Source organism: Cicer arietinum, chromosome 6, assembly GCF_000331145.2.
Source record: "Cicer arietinum cultivar CDC Frontier isolate Library 1 chromosome 6, Cicar.CDCFrontier_v2.0, whole genome shotgun sequence".
In the NCBI taxonomy this organism is placed as follows: domain Eukaryota; kingdom Viridiplantae; phylum Streptophyta; class Magnoliopsida; order Fabales; family Fabaceae; genus Cicer; species Cicer arietinum.
In genome coordinates this window covers 53365724-53382081 of record NC_021165.2, presented here as the reverse complement: position 1 = coordinate 53382081, position 16358 = coordinate 53365724, and the positions used below count along the sequence as shown (strand labels likewise).

Genomic DNA, 16358 nt, shown 5'->3' with positions numbered 1-16358 from the left:
GAAAGATTGCTTGCTGATGATTTGTTCCTAGCTAAGGTTGCTATGGAATGTGGGGTTGGCATCTTTACAAAGGTTTGGAGATATATTATTGTTGCTAAATTTATCTAATTATTTATTAATTTAATTTGTATACACTCGAAGTGTAAAATTTGTTTAAACATGCATCCAATCAAATCAAATTTTTTCTTTTTTTGAGTTTGTGTGGGGATATTTTAGAAACTAAACTAAAAAATGGCACTATGATGCATGTGTATAAGAAATTAATCTCTTTATTTATTGTGTTCATTTTCCTTTCATATGCATTTTGATTTTGATTCTTTGTATCAATATGGTATTATGACTATTTATAGTATTAATCATTTAATGGATGTTGGATCTCTTACCGTACAATTGGAAAAGATTGGAGGTAGATTCTTAAATGCATGCTAGCTTTCTCGATAGATTAGTCATTGTTTGCAACTGTAGAGATACCTTGTAAAAGTTTCAATGTTATTGTCTTAAATATACTTTTCAACGAGTTAAAAACTAATGAAGATATCCTGACTAGAAAGAAAAAAAAATATGGTCGAGTAACAAGGAGATTGATAAGTAGGGCTTGAGTTCGAATCAAATATTCTCCACTTCTCCACACTTAAAGGAGTGTGGGTCTAGCTACTAGAGATATATAATAAATAAGTGTACCGGTAGAAAAATAGTCAATACTTTTTTTTATTTCTAAATTGACATAACATAAGTCAAACAAATAATTTTCCAAGACATTTTTGTATGGATAAAAAGCTTAATTAAGCGCTTATAGAATGAGTGTTTATTGTGTAAATGCTTACGTATAAATTATTTCTTTTGTTTTTGGAGAGCTCATGGAAATTAGCTCAAAACAACTTACGAACATGCCATAAGTTGTGTTCATAAACTCTCTCTCAAATAGTCTCACTATTACTTATGTCAGAAGATAAGTCCAAATATGCTAATCCAAATAGACTCTAAATATGTGACAAATCCCAACTTATATATAACAAAACTAACTATCTACACACATATTAATAATATTAAAAATGTTAGTTAAGTGCATTTAATTTTATGGAATTCATATAAAAAATAAAGTATAGTTTCTGAACTTCTCTTGATGACATTTATTAAAAATGGTCTTCACGTTTCACTTGTATTGAGTTGAGTGAGAGATTTTGTTTTTACTGAAAGAGTGAGTAATATTTTTAAAATAATTACATTAAGTAGGAAAAGTTAGTTAAAATTAGCTTATAGTTAAGTGTAGCAAACTAATTTTTTTATTAAAATAATCTTACATTTAACTGAGTTTTTTAACTAACAACTCCTGTTGATGTTAAAGTTAGCATCTACATCTCACACTCTCATTTTTACTCCTTCACGAACATCTTCAACAAGGTTTTAAATAGCGGTTGCATTAAGGATTTTGCGATTTTAGCTATTATGGATGCTGCGTTACGGATTGCGGTCGTCGCAGTGTGAATTATTCACAACATTCCCCAAATCTTAATAAAATTATTTATGCTGTTATATAATAAAATAATAATATATAATATTGGTTGAGAGATGAGAAAAGATAAGAGCTAGAGAAGGAGATAAGGTAGTGTTTAGATACATTTTGAAAATGTGTTTTTTATCCATGAGATGTAAAAAACAAGATTCTCGGATTTATTTCCTGTGATTTCTCTTCACAGTTCACATCCTTAAAACGGAGAAAAACAGTAATAGCCGCGACCTTTACCTTTTTGTCGCAGCTGTTTTCTCGGTCACGGACCATTTTTTAAAACCTTGATCTATAAGTTCTTAAGGACTGCTTATAAGTTATAAGGGTTTTTCTAAGCGATGAACTATAAACTTATTTTAATTGAAAGCCCCAATAAGTGACAAAGTTAATCAAAACTTGGCCTAAATCACTCCATACTAGCTCCCTCTTTCTGGCTTTAACAAATGAAGTCTTTGATACAATGCAATATATTCTGGACCAAATTAACCTGTGTTATCTAGCAAATCCTTAGAATTTTCTTAGTCAACTAATTATTGTGACAAAGTAGGAAATTCCTAGTTATTTATTTTCTATTCTCGGTATTTTTATGAATTTGACTATTTATGTGAAGCATCGATCATGCATATCATTCATTTGTAACAAATATTGCGTTTGCATTTCAGGCTGCTGCGGAATTGGAGAAGCGCAAAGAAAACTTTACGAAAGAGCTTGATTTTGTTTGTGCTGATGTGGTATGTTATATCTTTTTGTTTATCTATTGTTTAACTCTATTTGAAACTCCCCTTTTTTCTCCAGAAATTGTTTGTTATATCCAAATTATCTTTTATAATAATCACATGTTTGTTATTGTTTAATTTAATTAATTAACAGGTAATGGCCATTGTAGCAGATTTTATGCTTGTGTGGCTTCCTGCTCCGACTGTTTCTCTCCGACCACCACTTGCTGTTAGTGCTGGATTTATTGCCAAATTCTTCTATGGCTGCCCTGAAAATGCTTTTCAGGTTAAACAAAACAACTCTTCATCTGCTTTTGTTTTTTTGTTTTCATAGAGAAATGTTAGTTTTTAATATATTATGTTAGTAGCTAGAGTTTGAACCTTGATCCTCCTTCGGATGTCTTTGCTCTATCACTTCGCTATGCCTTGGGAACTTCATCTGCATTTGTTTATTTTACTTTTTCTTGCTTTGATAGATATTGTTTTGGTTTGTTTAACTTTGTCAACACTCTACAGGTTGCTTTGGCTGGAACTTCGTATTCACTTTTACAAAGAATAGGTGCTATCGTGGTATGTGTTAGATTCTAAGAAATGAGTATTTTAGTACTTGAAATTTTAAGGGTCGGTCAATTTAGTCTCTCAAATTTGTGAAACAACAATTTAGTCTCTTAAGTTGAAAAATATCAATCAACATATATACCAACAATATGTAGATCTTTCATTGGTTTTGACGATGTTTATTAAAGAGATATTTTGACGGCAAGACTAAATTGATTGATGTTCTATAACTTAAGGGGCTAGTTTGTTTTTTTGTAAAATTTAGGGACTAAATTGTTTGACCCTTATAATTTCGAGAACCAAAATGCTGATTTACTCAATATTTTTAACATGACCATCTCTTGTGCAGAGGAATGGAGCAAAGCTATTTGCAGTTGGGACCGGTGCATCATTGGTATTTAACATCTTACGTGCTAACATATACACTAGCTTCTTCTAGTTTTTGGTTAAGTCTCTTTAAAGATCTTTCTTCTAGTGGACTTAATTCAGACCCTCATCAAAGCTATTCTGTTGTTTTTGTCTGAACTCATTATGAATTTCAGAACAAAAGATTTGGTATTGTTTTTAAAGTGACACTTTTTACAATCGGTAAACCTTTCAACCTTTTAAAGGAATGGTCATTGTTGTATATCTTTCTGTTTACTAAAATGCGAAGTTGAAGCTTAACTCACTGTCTTGGAGATCTATCTCGCCAAGTAATAATTGGTATATAATTGTAGACTGGTAGTATATGCATCAATGGGGTGACTGCATTGCTTGCCTTTTCAGATTGGTACCGGTGTAACAAATGCATTGATTAACGCACGGAAGGTTGTTGATAAATCTTTTGCTGACGAGGCTGAGGATGTACCGGTATTATCAACGAGTGTTGCCTATGGAGTTTACATGGCAGTATCTAGCAACTTAAGGTAGTTTTACTTTATTTTATTCTTTAGATGAAGGAAAAATTAATAAAATGAAATGATTTTTTTTATATTGAACGAGGGAGCTAGCATGCATTGATTTTTTTCTTTACATGCGATTTACTTTAGTATAAAAAAAGCTTCAAGTTTAATCGGGTTTTGTACCCTCAATAATGCATCATTAGTCATAACTGCAAGTTTAATGAATTCTTCTTGACATGTATCTGCATAATTTAAAGGAAAAATTGTGTTTGTTCTCTACCAGGTACCAAATTCTTGCTGGAATTATCGAACAACGAATTCTAGACCCTTTGCTTCACCAACACAAGCTTGTGCTTAGTGCAATTTGCTTTGCTGTTAGAACCGGAAACACTTTCTTGGGCTCGTTATTGTAAGATTATTATCGGTTTAACTTATATGTCTATATAATTTACTATATATTTGTTTCATCTTGTGTCTTCATTATTCGTTACGCGAATCTTACCTTGAATAGGTGGGTGGATTATGCTCGATGGGTCGGAGTCCAGAAGATAAGGGAATAGGCGTAATGGTTCTTCAATTGGGTCGCATGTTGTGTGTTGATTTGTGATTGGAATTCCACAATGTCTGTATATATATATGCCGTGTTGTTTATAGCTCCTGAGAGCGTAATTGTACATCGACTAATAATGGCAGTAGTCATCAAGCTTCAAGAGTCTTCAATTATCAGCATAGCTAGCAGGAAGCTGCAGCATGAGAAAAAGTAGTCACATTTTTTTAGATGATTGTGGCAGAGTTTCTTGAGTGTTGATTATTCTTATGTGTGTTTCGTTTGTGCAGAAATTACATTGAATGAAAATACTTACTCTTCTCTTCTCTAATGTCCTTTGCTTCACCTTGTTTATCTTCCGTTTAGTTTTACTTCAGCTCTATTTGCGAGAACCTTATCATTTGATTTTGATTATTAAGCAATATCAATTTGGACAAATAAAATAATAATTATAAAAATTTATTATTACTACTAAAAGCATATTAAAACTGATAAATAATTATAATTAATATTGATTACAGAAAGTTGTAATTATATCTGTTAATGACAAAGATGTGCATCTGACAATCTTAATTAATTATTTTTCCATTAGTTTCTTTAGTTTATAATCTATGGTATTGCATAGATAACTCGTTTATAAAGCACCAAATCTATCTGATTGCATGTTCCATTATTTTTAATTAAGTTCGGCCCGAAGATAAGGCCACTAGAACAATTGATTTAGATTTTTATAAAAAATAAAACTTTTACTTTATTAAAAGGTCTTAAAAAATATTTATTTAATAAAAAAATGTTAGATTTTAATATTTTTTAAATTAAAATATATAATTTTTGTATAAATTTAACATTGTTTTAATATTAAATCAATTGAAAAAGAAATATTACATTACATTAATTATATTAATTTAATGATATCGTGTTAAAATTTTAAAAATCCACTTTAAATTTTATATTAAAATTGCCTTTAAACTTCCAAATATGTTTGACCAACCTTGATTTTAAATTAATCACTAAGCTATTCCTCTTCCGGCTGAAAGTGTTAATTGACCTTAATTCCATCGTAATTACACCACATGAAATGTTGTATTGTTGCACCAAACAACAAAACCAAGTAGCTTTCGTAAAAAAATGCAAATCGAATATAAACTAATCTAAAAATAAAAACTTAAATATAAGTTTAGTTTTCATAAGTTTATGTTTTTCTATTTTTGTCTTTGTTTAATTTGCCATATCAATTTTTTAATAGTCATTAAATGTGTTTTTGTTCTAATCACCATGCAAGTCTCCTATAGAGGTTAGACCGATACTCTTGAAGAGGTTAATCTAAATTTAGAATTTATATAGTTAAATTTAGATTAAAAAATAATAAAGATAAAAAAAAAAAATCTTATTTAAGGTAACCAAATACTCCATCTGAGTATTATTATTATTATGAGCAACAAAAATATTTTAAATCTTAATCATTGTTATAAAAAAAAAATTAACTATTTATTAACAATTTAATATTATTATTCATGATACACTTTTCATTTTAATTCAAAATATTTAATATTAATATTTAAATATTTGACATTTTAAATTGATATAGACAAAAAAAAAAAACCTCAAATGACCAAATGGTCAAATGCAGATGATCATAAGAATAATATATATAAATATTTCATATACATATGATTTTTTTTTTCCCGCTAAGATCACAGAATGGCCTCTCAGATTCACATAGATTCATTGTTGCAGAAATGCAACTCTCTCATTCACATGAAACAACTTCAAGCCCATCTCATAACAACCGGAAAATTCCAATTCCACCCTTCCCGCACCAAGCTCCTCGAACTCTTCTCAATCTCTCCCTCCGGCGACCTCTCTTTCGCCGGCAAACTTTTCCGGCAAATCCAAAACCCCTCTACAAACGACTACAACGCCGTTCTCCGTGGCCTCGCCCAAAGCTCCGAACCAACGCAGGCCATTCTATGGTATCGCAGCATGCTACGCTACCTTCAAAAGATCGATGCTTTGACGTGTTCCTTCGCACTCAAGGGATGCGCGCGTGCTTTAGCTTTCTCCGAAGCAACCCAGTTGCATTCTCAGCTTCTGCGTTTTGGGTTTGATGCTGATGTGTTGTTAGTCACCACTTTGTTGGATGTGTATGCGAAAACTGGTTATCTTGATGATGCAACTAAGGTGTTTGATGAAATGCCGCAACGAGATATTGCTTCTTGGAATGCTATGATTTCTGGGTTGGCGCAAGGGAGTCGACCCAATGAAGCTTTGGATTTGTTTAACAGGATGAAGGAAGAGGGATGGAAGCCTAATGAGGTGACTGTTCTTGGCGCACTCTCGGCTTGTTCCCAATTGGGTGCTTTAAAACAGGGAGAAATTGTTCATGGGTATGTTGTGGATGAGAAGCTTGATGTGAATGTGATTGTTTGTAACGCGGTTATTGATATGTATGCTAAATGTGGGTTTGTTGATAAAGCTTATTCGGTTTTCAGTAGCATGAGTTGTAGGAAAAGTCTTATCACTTGGAATACAATGATCATGGCTTTTGCGATGAATGGCGATGGATATAAGGCACTTGATCTTTTGGATGGAATGTTTTTAGATGGAACATGTCCGGATGCGGTTTCTTATCTTGCTGCGTTGTGTGCGTGTAACCATGCTGGATTGGTGGATGAAGGGGTTAGATTGTTTGATTCGATGAAGGTTTCCGGGGTGAAACTTAATGTTAAGCATTATGGGAGTGTGGTGGATTTGTTGGGTCGAGCGGGAAGGCTCAAAGAGGCGTATGATATTATAAACTCCATGCCTGTGTCACCTGATGTGGTTTTTTGGCAAAGTTTGCTTGGAGCTAGCAAGACTTATGGGAATGTGGAAATGGCTGAGACGGCGTCAAGGAAGCTGGTGGAGATGGGATCCAACAGTTGTGGGGATTTCGTGTTGCTATCGAATGTTTATGCAGCACAACAGAGGTGGAAGGATGTAGGGAGGGTGAGGGAGGCTATGGTAAATAGCGACGTCAGGAAGGTACCGGGATTTAGTTACACAGAAATCGATTGTAAGATGCACAAGTTTATAAATGCCGATCAGAGTCATCCGAATTCCAAAGAGATATATGCAAAGCTGGATGAGATCAAGTTTAGGATTAAAGCTTATGGATATATAGCTGAAACTAATCTCGTATTGCACGATATCGGTGACGAGGACAAGGAAAATGTCTTAAATTATCATAGTGAGAAGTTGGCTGTTGCATATGGTTTAATTAGTACAGTTGATGGAACACCAATTCAAGTTATAAAGAACCTTAGAATATGTGTGGATTGTCATGCTTTCATGAAAATTATATCAAAAATTTATAATAGGGAGATTATTGTAAGGGATCGAGCGCGATTTCACAGATTTAAAGACGGTGTATGCTCTTGCAGAGATTATTGGTAAAATTAAAAGCAAATGCTTACTGTGTATATTTTTGAAGGAAGCAAGAGTAGTCAATTTCTCACAGGCTGTGACTAGTACATCTCAGGTAATTCATCACCTTAAATGGGTATCTACTTTTTATTAAAAATAGTTCTTTATGGCTTCTGGTGATTTATCTATCAAAATGTTTCTGCTACTTAGGAACTGTCTCCTGTTACAGGAAATGAAGATTTCATATGATCCCAGCCAGCATTTCATTCGCATGAAGGTAGCAATGTTTCCATTTCTGAACATGTTACTCTTAAACTTCTTGCCACATCTTCCTGTCATATATTTGACACAATTTAATCTGTTATGGTACACCAATAAATCCTGCATTGCTAAGGAATCAAGGCTAATAGTAGTGTATCAATATCCTCACTCCTCAAGTCATTGAGACTTGTTTTAACTAAAGACTAAACCGTGAGGGTTTACACAAGACCCAAAGCGGATAATATAACAAAAAAGGCATACAGTGTAGTTAAGGTCGGAACAATCTGATATTTCTGTGCCTTTTCTCAACCCTTACAAACTGCAAAGGGGAGTTGTGATTCTTGAGTGTAACCTGCAATTGACACCATATTAATCACCATAATAAAGAGTGAGACTAAAGTAGATACTATGAAGCTCCTAGGGCTTGTCAAAATGGTGATTGTGGTCTCCCTCAAAGGCGCGTTGGTCGGTTGTGTTTTGATTCCAACAAGGGAGTATTGATACAAGTGCGCTTTGTGTTTATTCTTAGTCATCCATTTATTTATGCACATTCTTTGATTATTGTATTTTGAATAGGCATGTAAGATTTTTAATATCTACAATCTTATATTCATGAATAAAGTCAGACTTATGAGGAGTTGGAATATCCAAGCAAGCAAGTTCATAAGTTCTTGTAGTCCTCTTAAAGGTAGAATGATATCTCCATCCTAGTTGATGAAAGTTGAGACAGATTTTGTAAATCATTTTATAGTGTGTTTGGTGTTGCGATGGGTAATCAATAAATTTGCTTTAATTGAAGCTTGTCATTTGTAATTTTATTATCAGTAATGTTCAGTGACTTCGCGGATAGAACAATTTCCAAACATATAATTAGTTAATGAGATTGAGAGATTTTTCTTGTATTAATGTAAATCCTAGAGATATTTTTCTTGATTTATTCATGTGTTTTTTTCTTTTACAAAGAGAGATTGTTCCATGGTTAAATCTTGGCACCATTTTCTTTTCTACTCTCTTTATTCTTCGTTTTTATTACAATAGGTAGAGAAATTCACTGTTGTATTGCCACTATAAAAGGTGGATGTAAGATGAATAAACTTATGCTCAAATGAAAAAAGAAAAACTAAGAAACTACAACAATATTCCAATATTCTTAAGCATGCAAGTTTTAGGGATGTCATAAAAAATGAGGTTCTTAAGCTTACTAGGGAGAGTCTCTAGAACAAATATGTGATGAGAGTTCTGTTGCAAGCTAAAATTAGCCAACCGATTTGTGCTTTTGTTGCCTTCTCATCAGAAATGTTGAAATGGACCTGCCAATGTAAGTTATATAGGTCTCGAATTCGACGAGCCAAAATGACAATGACCAAGAAATGATTGACTCCGACTAGGTTGATTCTCTTTGTAGAAACTAATGTAAAAGTCATGATCCATGTTCCAAAAACTATCACGATCATCCACTCAATCACCCAATCATTTTGTAGAGAGATAACTTGTTCCTTCTTCTTCTAACAATAGTTTTGGAATAATAATATCTCTTGTATCCATTGCCCTCTCGATTTTTGGAACTAAAGATATTCCTCTTGGTTATTATTTTAGTGTGCCTTTAATATTATAGGAATTTCAATAAACACATTTTGTCAAATTATGTACTTTTTTAACAAAAAATTAAAATGGTACTATGTTGGGGAAAAACTTTCTCGAGTCCCCAATATGATTATAGACGTACACATTCATTAAAATCATTAATTATTGTTTAAAAGTAGAATTTAATAGATATGTAAATGTAAACGGTGTTACATCAACGGTCATCATAATTTATTGATTATGTAGTTGTTTTATGATGACGATTACAATAGTACGATGAAATGACAAAATCAATAGTACTTATCAATTCTGGTGTGGGTAAAAAATTGGTTTACACTATTTATGCACATTCTATAGGTAAACTTTTTTATTATTGGCCAACAAAAATAGCTCTTAAAACATTAAAGAAGTAATTTTATAACCTTATATTTCTAAACAAAAAAACTCACTCTCTTGAAAGTATACTTTCTCGTAGATGTGTTTTTATCGAAGCCTCTTTACAAGTGTAATATTTTTTTAAATATTTTCTTTTAATGGTTTATTCTCTCACCCGAATGTTCTAAGTCTACGAATACACGTTTGGATTGACCAATTCAAATGTATATTTTACACTTTTAGATTAACTAATTAAAATAGGGGTGTACGCGGGTTGAGTTGAGCCGGTTTTGACAAAATCTGATACCCGAACCAATCGATTATCTTTGGGTTGGGTTGAGTTCTAAATTCATATTTTTTTTTTCATTTAACTCGAACTGATCTGACGAAGAACGGGTTGAGTTGGGTTGGGTTGGCGGGTTATATATAAATAGTAATTGTTTTTTATTTTATGGGAGAAACATAAGTAACAACAATAATAATTTAATTGAATGAAAATATATTTAATACTTCTAAGAACTATAAAATTTCAATCACATAATTCAATTCTTTAACAAAGTCAACAACCTCTTCTCACACAACAAAATAAATTCAACAATCTTCGAATACATAAATAAATTCAACAATCTTCAAATACATACATAAATTTAACAAGCTTCAAATACATAGGTAAAACTAACACTAAATTCAACAATCTTCAAGTACATTACCTTTCTAATAGTGGATCTTGAACTACAATATTGGACTGACCATATTTTTAAAATTTTAATAGATAAATAAAAAGTATAATATTATATTGTATATAAGAATTTTAAGTTGTAAATTTACAAAAATATATTGAAGAAGTCTAATAAATCAAATTTTGGTTGACATTTTTAATAATTAAAAATTAGTTAGAATTTAGGTTGAAAATTTTATTTTATTTTATAAATATAGTATTTATTTTTGTAATTCTTTTTATAAATTATTCTCTTTGATTTCTTAATAATAGACATATGGATTATAATTTAGTCTACAAACATTGATGTATTTGGTTCAGGGTCGTCTTAAAGATTTTATAGGCTATACTCTACTCTTATATACTGAGTCTAATAAAAAAAAGTGTAATTTAAATAATTAAAAAAAAATTAATAAAATAAATTTTAGTGCATATATACATATTAATCTAACGAGGATCTACACGTACTAATCTACATGATTGCATATCATTTGGTCACAATAATTCATATAACAAGAAAAAATGCACAAATAACATGTTACCTTCACATATTAGACTCAAACATACATTTTGACGATAATAATCCAACAATCAAATTCAACTCATAAAAATAATTCAACTAATATAAGACACCGATTATAGAACCCAACATTACAAAAGTATACACCACAATATCTATATTAATTAACATATCTATTAACATATTTAATGTCAAGTTTAATCAAAATTTATCACAATCCAATTAGTATATATCAAATTACACAAACAACAATTATTGTATAGACTTATATAATTTAATTTTCACAACCTTATTATAGTTAATAATTATTTTTTATTTTTATTTTTTTAATATAATTTTAACATAAAATATAAATATAAAAATATGGATAATTTCTGTAAATTAAGATACCATAAGCATAATAACATAATATAACAATTAAATAAATAATATTTAACTCAACAATTATATTATTTTTTTAATAGGCAGAGATATTTAAAAATTAGGTATGAATTTTAGGAGTAACCATATACGACTTTACAAGACCAAAACAAATTAAACGTTAAACTACGACGGCGGCTGAAAATTTGAATGAAAGAAAAAAAAAGTAATGAAAATTGTTGACATCAAAAAAAAAAAAATAATTAGTTATCGAGTCGGTTTTATAAAGTCGATGGATTCAAATTTATTAAATCCATCACTTGACGAGTTTCAATGGGTTGGGTCAGATCGAATTTATTAGATATGAGTAAAAATCGGATTGAGTTAAATTGGATGATCGGATCGGCGGATCTACTCGCACGTACACCCTTAAATTCAAATACATATTAAAGATTTTTAAGAATGTGGGACCGTAGAGAAGAAGTCACATAAAAAAAATGTACAGAAAGTGGTTAAAAGAAGCTTCCAAAATATTATGATTATGTCATGGGCCATGAGTGATCCATGATGATGGGCCATGAGTGATCCGCGATGAAAGCCCAATATGGGACCGCTGGCAGCTACATCTCTTTTAATTATATCAGAAGTTGCATTCCATTTAAAACTCTAACCCTAATATATTTTTTCAATTCGAACAGTGAAATATGACACAGAAATCGAAACTTTTCAAGGGGCAAACTAAGAAGAAATCAATTCCAGCCAACCGTCATGGCAAAGTTCCTCAGATTCGCAAAGGTATTTTCTTTTCTCACTGTTTTTTTTTTCTTTCGATGACACTTTCCTCCGTAGTTTAAATTGTTTCTTTTTCTTCATAGGGAAGAGATTCGTAAAGCCATCCAATTTTACAAAGGATATGGATGCTGATCGTGTAAGTTCAATTTTCAGTTCTGATTCGGGTATTTGATGTTGGGAATTTTGAGTAAAAAATTAAGGGAAAAACAGATCAATTAATCACTAAGACGATGAGTGATTATCATGAGAAATTATATATAAAATATTTCTATAGTAAAAAAGAATGTTTTCATACGCACTCCGAACTCAGTGCCAAATGCTAATGCCAATAAAAAATAGTTAAGTTTTTCAGAAACCAATCCAATTACAGCCTTTGTTTGTCGAGTTGATAAGGTTTTATATAATTATTTCTTTTTACGGTTTGCTTTTCGTATTCTTCTATTTTTCTCAAAGATACATCGAATCGGTTGTACTGTTCTATTTGGAAATTAGGTACCAGTCAAGTGATCGATGTCATGAATTTTGTTTTGTCATTTGTATGAATTTTTTATTTTATGTGGGTTTTAGTAGAGTTTAAGTATTTTGAAGATCACAAAAGCATTGTTTATGATAACTTTCTTATGATAACTTTAGAAACAGTTTTCATGTTTACTAGCTGCTTATACAGCTAGTGCGGCGTTCAAAGCAGTGTTTCTGCACCTTTGAGGTGTTTATTCAGCTTATATTAAGTGTCCATCCCAACTTTACTCTTTTATGCTTATCTTATGTTATAACTCGTAAGCACTTGTACTAGTGTTTTGAAAACCTGTTAAAAATGAGTTGATTATACTTTAGCTGTAAGTTTACTTCTTATTTGCGTAAGCTCCTCAGACTAGCTTCTAGAAACAACTTATACAAGGATTACAATTTACTGCATTCATTAATGCGGAAATGACTTACACATAAGTTCTTATTTAAAAAGCATATAATTAAACTATTTACTAAGTATTATCTTTATCTGTTATGACTTATGATTACTATAGTTATCTTAAATATTGATTTTGTATACATTTGTGTTGAATTTTGGTTAAATCAGGAGGTGAGCAAATTCATTAACCATTGCAATGAGATTAAAGCGGCGGCTGTAGCTACAAAGGATGGTGGTTTTCTAAGCATTGTTAAGACAGGACAAGAGTCCGCCAGTGGCGCAGATAAAAAATAGTTAATGACGGTAGTTCTGTTAACCGAATATATCTTATGAAGCAATTGTGTATTTGTAAAAGTAATTTTGATAATCTCTTATATCTTTACCTTGCCATAGTATTTTGTAGTGTATTTATGGCTTCGAATTGCTTCTTTTTTCTTTTTTCTTCTTTCTTTTGGATAGAGGAGGGTTTTGGTTTACAATATTGCAGCTGTCTTAGTCTGGTTCCATTTTTGAAGTGATTGAGAATGTTTTGCCACTTCCACAAAAGGGAGTTTTTAGTAGGAGGTAATGAGGTTTAGAGAGAATAAATATATAATATTTCGTTACTTGTTTTGGTTGAAGGGGAAGAATTGTGAGGAAAAATGAAATTAGAGTAAATACTAATAATTCTTTTGAAATTGGGCACTTGCATTGATGAATTTGATTCCTGGAAAGTGAGCAACAACTAATGGTAGTGAAATTCACAAACAACTTTATTGTCCATCGTTGACTATTCTTCGAAATTTTGCTCTAGATTTCAGTCATTTTTTGAGAATTAGTTACTCTTGAAGAGTCATTTAACTTATATTTGCTACCACTTTTACAGCCTAGAACTAAAATTGTTGCCCTTATTTTATGTTATGAGTCTGATCTCGCGGTGACAACACTAATTTCGTTATGTCTTCCAACCTCTTGAACCCAATACACTAATTTGTAAAAAAAAGTGAGGTATGAAAAATATCCACCTAAAATAAAAAGTGCGCTACTTTTCTCTCCGGTTCAATTTAAAGAAAAACTATTTTTTTTTTCCTTTCGATGTTATCCCTTTATCAAAGCATGTATCTAGATGAAAATTTTCAAAGTACATTCATATAAATCGGTTCATTTTTTTAAAAGGGTACTTCTTTTCTCATTTCCTTGTTTATTTACTTATTATTTAAAAAAAAAATTGGTTTTCTTTTCAACCTAACTCATATGTAGCTATCCACTCTCTTTGTCTCGCATGTTCTCCACATGAATACATCCGGACAAATTCTTTTTGAATGAGTACGAATAAATATCACCCGAATACAAAGAGAGTTAAATACAAAGAGAGTTAAATGGTCCATTTGTTTTAAAAATTTTATAGAAGTGATTTTTATTTTATATTTTAAAAAATAACTTTTATGAAAACATACAAAAATAATAGAAGTTATTTCATATTTTTTCGTTACCGACTAAAAAAATAATTTGCATGTGCTAAAAAAGTTATTCAGCTCTGTTAGGGTTTCTTCTACAAGGACTATGGCGATAGCATGACGTTCACCATTATCATGCAACCATTGTTTCCAAGGCCTCTTTATGTAATAGGATCTTGTGTTCATACATTTGCAACAAAAGATAAAATTGATTTGATTGCAAACAAGACAACAAAGGTTGAAATGGTACAAGGTAATCGATTGCTACCTATACTCCATGATAAACAAGCTTACATAGATGATCTCATCATTCCATGGAAGGATGCACTATTGGTCAAGCTTCTAGGAAAACAAATTGGATATATGAAAACTCATGGGAGGAATTGTGTTGATGGATGTTGGGAATGCACTCTACATGGTCAAGTTTGATGAAGAGCAAGACAAAAACAAGGTCATATGTGGAGGGCCATGGATGATCTATGATCATTGATTGGTGGTTCATCAATGGTCACCAAATTTCAACTACAAAGATCGATAAAACCATGGTTTGGATTAGGATTCCAAGTCCAATCTCATTTGTTTATGATGAAATCATATTGTGGGAGTTGCCTTCCATGGTGGGAAATCGAACCATAGTTGATCTACAAACACTGAAAGCTGCATGTGGAAGATTTGCATGCACGTGCGTTGAAGTAGACCTCACAAAACTAGTGGTGGGGCGAGTTGGAATTAACGGTGTATGGTACCAAGTCTAGTATGAGGGACTCTACATCATTTGTACTCAATGTGGATGTTATGGTCATATTTTAAAGGATTGTGCTACGCCTCACAAAAAATCGGAAACGTGTTAGCTTTCAAAGTTGTTACTTCAAGTGCAAGCAATAGAATCATATGAATTGCAGGGCTTCTATATTGAATGAATTGAATATGCTATTTATACATGAGTTATCCATATTCATTCTAACTGCCGTCTAACTAACTAACTAACTAACTAATTGAGTGATTAGTTAGTTAGTTATCACATACAACTAATGCCTTACTTGAATTATAAATTATCTAACACTTTTCCTTAATTCAAGTATTTAAGTGATACTACACCTTGCATTTGTCTTAACTCCTCAAATCTATTTGTACTCATTTCCTTGACCATAATGTCAGCCACTTGCATTTCAGTTTGACAATATATGAACTTTAGCTTGCATCTTCCAACTTGATCTCTTAAGAAAAGAAACCTTGTTTCAATGTGTTTGCTTCTTCCATGAGATACAAGATTCTTTGCTAGATTTATGGCTAAGATGTTGTCAGTCATCAATGGCACTCATCTGCATACATCAACCTTCAATTCTTCCATCATAGTTTCTAGCCACAATGGCAGGCAGGCTGCATAGCTGCCAACAATATATTTAGCTTCGTATGATGACAATGTTATGACTGGCTGCTTCTTTGAGCTCCATACTATTGAAGATTTCATGAATTTGAATACATAGCTTGATGTGATTCTTCTATCATTCTTATTTCCGCACCAATCAAAATTTGAATAGCCTACTAAGTCTCCATCACCTTGCTTTAATTATGTTGCAAATAGAATTCTATGTTTTGAAGTGTCTTGAATGTATCTCATGATTCTCTTGACTGCAATCCAGTGAGAGTGCTTGAGATTCTCCATGAATCTACTAATGACACCTATACTATAGCAAAGGTCAGGTCTTATGTTGCACAAGTACCTTAGGGATCCAACAACTTGCTTGAATAGAGTAGTGTCAGTAAGCTCCTCTTCAACTTCTTTCC

At 31.7% G+C, this 16358-nt stretch overlaps 3 protein-coding genes across 4 annotated transcripts in view; all 3 read left to right on the top strand.

The window, feature by feature from the left end:
- The window catches only part of LOC101506186 (protein RETICULATA-RELATED 4, chloroplastic-like), a 5213-nt gene extending 670 nt beyond the window's left edge, over positions 1-4543 (top strand). The window contains exons 2-9 of the mRNA XM_073370388.1: positions 5-72; positions 2170-2238; positions 2378-2509; positions 2740-2793; positions 3131-3175; positions 3550-3689; positions 3949-4074; positions 4177-4543. Coding sequence (XP_073226489.1) covers positions 5-72; positions 2170-2238; positions 2378-2509; positions 2740-2793; positions 3131-3175; positions 3550-3689; positions 3949-4074; positions 4177-4225 — 683 coding nt within the window. The 3' untranslated portion in view covers positions 4226-4543. The remainder of the gene's footprint in view (positions 1-4; positions 73-2169; positions 2239-2377; positions 2510-2739; positions 2794-3130; positions 3176-3549; positions 3690-3948; positions 4075-4176) is intronic.
- Positions 4544-5858: 1315 nt separating this feature from the next.
- LOC101506513 (pentatricopeptide repeat-containing protein At1g34160) lies at positions 5859-8862 on the top strand. Of its 2 annotated transcripts, none has more exons than XM_004515896.4 (2): positions 5859-7732; positions 7847-8862. In XM_004515896.4, exon 1 carries the CDS (start codon positions 5914-5916, stop codon positions 7645-7647), a length of 1734 nt encoding a protein of 577 aa, XP_004515953.1. In that variant the 5' UTR covers positions 5859-5913; the 3' UTR covers positions 7648-7732; positions 7847-8862. The 2 variants fall into 2 exon arrangements, with proteins under 2 accessions (XP_004515953.1, XP_027186788.1); XM_027330987.2 differs by having other exon boundaries at positions 7828-8862.
- A 3211-nt stretch (positions 8863-12073) lies between these two features.
- On the top strand, positions 12074-13613 carry LOC101506844 (uncharacterized). The gene is made up of 3 exons (XM_004515897.4): positions 12074-12230; positions 12311-12363; positions 13303-13613. The coding sequence occupies exons 1-3, from the start codon at positions 12140-12142 to the stop codon at positions 13426-13428; spliced, it is 270 nt and encodes an 89-aa protein (XP_004515954.1). The 5' UTR covers positions 12074-12139; the 3' UTR covers positions 13429-13613.
- The last annotated feature ends 2745 nt before the right edge of the window (positions 13614-16358 follow it).